This window comes from Centruroides sculpturatus, unplaced genomic scaffold, assembly GCF_000671375.1.
Source record: "Centruroides sculpturatus isolate CEXI.00-Female unplaced genomic scaffold, Cexi_2.0 scaffold9, whole genome shotgun sequence".
In the NCBI taxonomy this organism is placed as follows: Eukaryota; Metazoa; Arthropoda; class Arachnida; order Scorpiones; family Buthidae; genus Centruroides; species Centruroides sculpturatus.
The window spans coordinates 1,687,139-1,693,519 of NW_019384576.1; the positions used below are offsets into that span (position 1 = coordinate 1,687,139).

At 28.5% G+C, this 6,381-nt stretch overlaps 1 protein-coding gene across 1 annotated transcript in view; it reads right to left on the bottom strand.

Annotated features, from left to right (window-relative positions):
* Window positions 1-2,235: 2,235 nt before the first annotated feature.
* LOC111624365 (probable ubiquitin carboxyl-terminal hydrolase MINDY-4) overlaps window positions 2,236-6,381 on the bottom strand; it is a 31,957-nt gene continuing 27,811 nt past the window's right edge. Inside the window, exons 11-14 of the mRNA XM_023367192.1 lie at window positions 5,036-5,203; window positions 4,799-4,970; window positions 4,653-4,722; window positions 2,236-2,724 (exon numbers count right to left, since the gene is read on the bottom strand). Of these exons, the coding sequence (XP_023222960.1) occupies window positions 2,679-2,724; window positions 4,653-4,722; window positions 4,799-4,970; window positions 5,036-5,203 (456 nt within the window). The 3' untranslated portion in view covers window positions 2,236-2,678. The remainder of the gene's footprint in view (window positions 2,725-4,652; window positions 4,723-4,798; window positions 4,971-5,035; window positions 5,204-6,381) is intronic.

Below are 6,381 nucleotides of genomic sequence, written 5' to 3' on the forward strand. Positions count from 1 at the left end.
ACAATTTTTAATTTTGTTTAGTAGGTCTAAAAAAAATATGTAAGTAATCAAATAGAAATTAATTTCATAAAAAATATGAATAAATTACAAAATAGGACATTTATATCAAGAGTTTGGCAAATTTTTAGAAAAGGGTCTACAAGCAAAACAAATTGGGAAATTCCTGTATTAAACAATCAAAAATGCTTGAGGAACAATCATACATTAATTAAATATTTTTTGTTGAATGAAAAACTATAATCAAGTTCAAACTTGTTGTTATTCTAGCTTGTTCTGTTTTTTTATGCTTGAAACTGAAACTGGATAACTTTTGAAAATGATTAATTTACATTTACATTTAAATCATTATTTTATAGAGTAAATTGATAAAAACAGATCCCAGAATGAATTTCTTTTAAAGTTTATTAAAGTTTTCTTCTGTAAAATAATGGAATTTCTAATACTTTTTTAAAATGTATTAGATTAACATGTATTAGATTAATAGAATGGTACAAAAATAATTAATTAATTTCAATTAAATAATATTCAAGAAAATTTTTTAATACAAAAAAAGTGCTGTACTGATGTCATATGTAAATTGGATAAACGGACGAAGGTTCGGAAAATACGCAGGGTAAAATCTAAAAGATAATGGTGCTTTACAATATCAAAAAATAGTTTTTATATTTTCCTCCAAGCTTACAAATGTTTATTGATTGACCTGTTAGCTCATCAAATCACGGCACATCGTAATATATGCAAATCGTCTAACTAGTTGACGGTGTGACAGAAAAGGCTTATGAGATACGCTTGAAAGAACGGATAAGAATGGTACGACTTTAGGTAATAGTTGAAATTTGTAATTTTTAGATTTTAAATCTGTAAAGTTTATCAATTATTTTGTCCATGTAGTAAAAATTAAGATAACAAATTATGTTATTGTAAAAATAAAACGGAATTTATGGTGGAAACGTTATGTAAACCTATGGGTCGTCTGGTGTTCTACTGTATATTTGGTGTTTGTATCGAAGTGAGGTATGTTTCACAAAAAATTTTTTGTACGTTTTTTAGTTTTTTATTTGTGTTCGGTTGTATCCATATAATATTTTATATATATTTAGTTGGCTGAGGAGGGGCAAATGCCCGAAACGTAGATGTATAGCAAAGCGTTCTAACTGAATAAAGATTGAAACTTGCCTAGTGTTGAAGAAAAGTCACTTCATTGTGCCAGTATACAACACTTTTTTAAAACTTATAAGAATTACTAGTGAACTGGTAGTTTTAGAAGGCTGTCCACAGGATATGAATATAGAATGTTGTTTTCCAGAGGAGTGCTTATTACTTGAGCTGGCCAATATTTGTTCTTGATGCTTATGTATTCACAGTGCAAGTGCAAACAAAAAGCTGGAAACTAGTACTAGTTTACCAAAAACTTTTCTTTTGATGATGGCATCTTTTACTATGAAGATGAGCTGTTTTGCTGGACAATATTTGCTAAAATTTTTAAACCAATAAGAGAATAGGAATACATGAATTAATCATGAAAATAAGGAATTTTGAGTATCATTTCAGCAGTTGAAAATGGAGCTAGATTCATTCAGTTACATCATAAAAATAGATAGAGCAATATGGAATGGAAGAATTGCTGCAACTGGTATTACTAACAGATCCTTCTCAAAAGTGATTGCCAATTTGTTTGAGGTGAGAATATTTTTCATTATAAAAATTTTCCATAAAATTATAAATAGCAAATGAAATGACAGAATTTGAAACAAAAAAATGCTCATAATATTCATTTTGTTATAGAATTATATTACATATTCTCACTTATTTTAAAAATTTATTATCTGTGTAATATCCAATTAAAATTGTCCATGTTGTATGGGTCATTTCCTGTTGACATACTGTTTACTGTTGATGCTGATAAAAACTATGATAATATGGAACATATTGAATACAGTGGCTGAATACCAAAATAGTTGGAAAAATAAACAAATTCCTGAGCTAGCTCTTGAATTTTTCCTTGAAAGGCCAATATATTTTCAGGTCATATTTTTTTTTAACATGGAGAGTATGCGCTTGAAAGAGTAAGTCATATTCAGAGCCAGTTGATTTTTTCGTCTAGTTCTTTTGTCCTCTTTTCTCTTCACTACACTATAATTTTTTACTAGGTTTGGAATTGAAAGAGGAAAAAGAGTATACTTCATCTATGCTTAAACTTTCTGAAGTTTCCTTCCTGGAGCTGTTAATTTTGAAATTTCAGAAACTTGGTAAAAGATTGGATTCTCCATTTGTTTGTACCATTAAGAATTGGATATCAAAAGTGACTGTAAATAAGTCTGATTATTTTTTGGGGAATTTCAGTGTTAAAGTACTTCAGTACTTTTACAGAAACATTAATAAAAAAAATCAAGAGAAGCTGTTATTTGCAATAACATTTATTTAATACTATTAAATGAAAAACGTGATCATTAAAAATATAAATCAGTCACAGTCCAATGTGTTTCTATCTATAAAAAGTAATTGTAAATCTTTTTAAACAGTTTTTCTTTTTATAGACAAAATAAACATTTAAATATCTAAAAGTTCAATTCATTGCAAAAATAATTACATTTTGTGCTAAGTACAGTACATACTAAGAGATAGTAAGTCTTTGATACAGAAATTTTGGTGTTCTAAAAGAGTATTTATGGACTTTATTATAGCAAAGGATCTATGTTCCATGATATTTTTGCTCCATTCCATCTGCAAAAAAAATTAAAACTTTGTTAGAATGATTATTACTTCTCAAAATTTTATGTGAAAATAAATGAAATTATAGTAATGATAATTCCATATAATTTGTTAACAAAAGACAATTTATTGAAGAATAAGAGTATCAATTTATTACAACAATACAGTAATACCCCAAACTTACGTGATAGGTGGGACCAAGCGATAACTGTGTAAGTCAGGGTATAATTATGCATATAAATACATACAAATTGTCTTTAATTGGAGCTGGAAACTAAAGAAAACAATAATTTAGAAAAAAAATGTTTAATAAAATCTTAGATAATACATATGTATAACAAATTATATTATTAAAATCTAACAAATTTGTTTGACGGCTCAAAGATTTTTTTCCTCCCACAAAATTTCCTCGTAGCATGCTAATAATTTTTTTTATTTCTTGTTTTGTAGAAGAAATGCACTCTTCATTGGAGTCTATATTTTCTAAAATTTGTAACCCCTTTTCAATTGAACTGGTGTCTTCTGTCAAGTTTCCAACCATCATTCGATCTTCTGATTGAACTGGTCTAAAGAATCAAGTTCTTCAATGTCTTGACATTGAAGAACTTGTCAAGACTCTTGCTCACCAATTGTCAGCTCCTGATTGTGGGAATGTGGATAGTGATGACATTCAAGAACTGCTTGTGATTTGAAATCATAAGCAGTTCGTGAATGTCATCACTATCCACTTCTAAATTTATTTGAAGAAGTTGTCAATATTGCCAGGCAATCACATTACCAATTTTATCAGGCTCTGGTACTGATTCCTCCTGAGTTTCAGTGGTGAAAAAAAGGACAGTTTTTTCCAGACGCAATTTAAAGTTTTTTGTGAAACTTCATTCCAAGATTGTCCAATGATTCTCACTGCATCTAAAATATTGAATTGTTTCCAAAAGTCTTTAACAGAAAGCTCATTGTTTTGTCTCATAGCTTCATGCAGATGTGAAAATGATCGTCTCGTGTAATAAGCTTTGAATGTTTTTGATCACTCCCTGATCCATCAGTTGAAGCAAGCTGGTTGTATTTGGTGGTAAAAATATAACTTTCACACATGGGTCAAAATTAGTTAAAGTTACAGGGGGATGACCTGTCACCCAAGCTTTACGATTTGACTTTCAAATCACAAGCAACATAGCTTTAAATTTCTCTGGATAGTAAGACACAGCCTCTCCACTTTCTGCAATGCTATGCCAATCACAGTGACTTTTGAATCAGCTGAACCAACTGTTACTAGTTTTAAACTCTTCATCTTTAGCCACCTCTCCAGCACCCTCTTTCAATCTCCCAAAAACTAGCTTAGCTTGAGAGCACACAGTGTTCTGATCAACAGGACAATTTTTCATATTTACTTTTGATTATCGCACCATAATTTTAACATTGTTTCCATCTCAGCGATAATACTGCAATGTTTACGAATGATGCTTGAATTTAAAGATTGAGCATTTTTCACAGCTTTGAAAATTTTTTCTTTGCTTTTTATAATTGTTCTGACCGTCGATTCCAGTAGATCAAACTCCTTTGCCAATTCACAAATTTTCATTTTTGTATCGAAGTCTTTAATAATGTTAACTTTACATTCCAAAGAAAAACTTTTTCTTTTCTTGTTTGATGCAGAAGGATCAGTTCTACTTCGTTTGGATGGCATAGTAGAGTCTCTCAAGTCTCCGTAGATATAACAAACACAGAAATAAATAACACAAAATAAATTGTAGCTATGCGTCAATTCCGTGCAACACGTCCGAACATGCAAGCTGAACAACAGTGGGGGGAGTGAGTAATCAAGAGTTGCGTGGCGCTCAAACAAAAGACAAATTGATGAGATTTGAAAATCGCATAACTCCAGGATAGTGTAAGTTGCGGTATTACTGTACTTGAAATAACAATAAAATCTAAACACTCACTTTGTACGAATGCAATGGTCAATAGGAGATACTAAATCATCTTCATTACTAACGTAATTAAACATAGGATCTGAAAACAAAATTTGTTAGCATAGCATATTAGCTTTTTAGAATTCCAATGACTTTGAATACTCGTCAAAACTCACCAACGGTGAGACGGATTTCCTCATTTTGATTAAGTAGTCCATCGTAATAAAATAAGTGGAATAGTCTTCCACTTTTAGTTTCTTCTAATGAAGTAGCAAATAAGACAGAAAAATGACTTTCACTTAAAACAATCCAAACTGGAAAATTTGGATTCTTCAGATTTTTTCCAACCTTAAAATAAAATTTAGATATTGTAATTTCTGATGATAAAATATATTTTAATTAAAAAAACATACCTCACAAGAATTGTAGTGTTCAAATAAAGATAATAAACCTATATCCGAAACTGAATGGATGCCGTGAAGTATTGTTTTTTCCGTGCCTCCGGTATTCAGTTCTAAATTATTGTCAAACACATTGGAAACTGCTTCTCCTATTACCATTAAATTTACCATTTCCTGATAAATAAATCAAACAGAAAAATTCTTTTTATAGTTGATTTTCTAACAAAATTAAGAAGTTGAAATAAATGTATTTGTATTATTTGTATTGTAAAAAATTAAACATTTAACAATTTTATTATGATATATTGTTTGAACAATAGTCTGATCTTATACATCAATATAACTGATCTTTTTACATTATTCTTTGCAATATAACATATCTCATCATATATAAATGAAAGATTCATAACTGCCCTCTTAAAATGAATACATAATTAATATACATATTTGACTCTCAAAAGAACAAAACTTTTTCCATTTTTATTAATGAAAAAAGTTTAGAAATTAGCTTGTTTAAAGTGTCATGCATTTGAGAGAGATTATAAACAAAATTTTATCAATTATAATTTTTATGAAAATAATGACTAATTAATAAATACAATTTTTTCTAAATACAGAAAACTGTAAATCATGTTAAATTTGATTATAAATATAATACAAAAATGTGTTTATTATTAAATTGATTATATCTAGAAGACAACAATCGTTTTTCATAAATTTGTAGTTTTTCTGTGCTCTTCTTTCTTGATTATGTCCTTAAATAAAGTAAGGTTCTCATGAACGTTTAGTTACAAAATTTTAAAGAAATTGTTAAAATTAGACAATACGTAAAAGTGCCTTCTTAACTTTTGTCTCTTTGCACACATGAGGAAATTAACAGTTCCATAGTGGAGTCAACCTTTCCTTTGAGGCTATTTGTCTGCCTCAATATGTAAAATGTTAAACATTCCTCTGGCAACGGCACAATAAAAAAATAATAAATACTTGTGATAAAAAATTAACAAAGACACAAAAGTTAGAAGACACTTATGTATTATCTAATTTTAAGAATTTTTCTTAAATTTCGTAACTAAATTTATTTGTCTTGAAAATTTTTTTATCAAAAGCAATTAACATAATGATTATATCTTGATCAGTTTTCAATTACTAATAAAAGCATTATAACAGAAATCTTTTGCTTAAGTTTTTTTGTTTATGAATTGTTTCTGTTAAGATAAAGGAATTAAGCAACTTTTCTGATTTTTGTCAATGAAACTAGATTTGTCGATTTAGTAGTGATGTTATCGATAATCATTCTTTAAGTATTTTACAAACTATTAAACCAGACATGACAATTGGTTGTTTGACTTTTTTTTTTT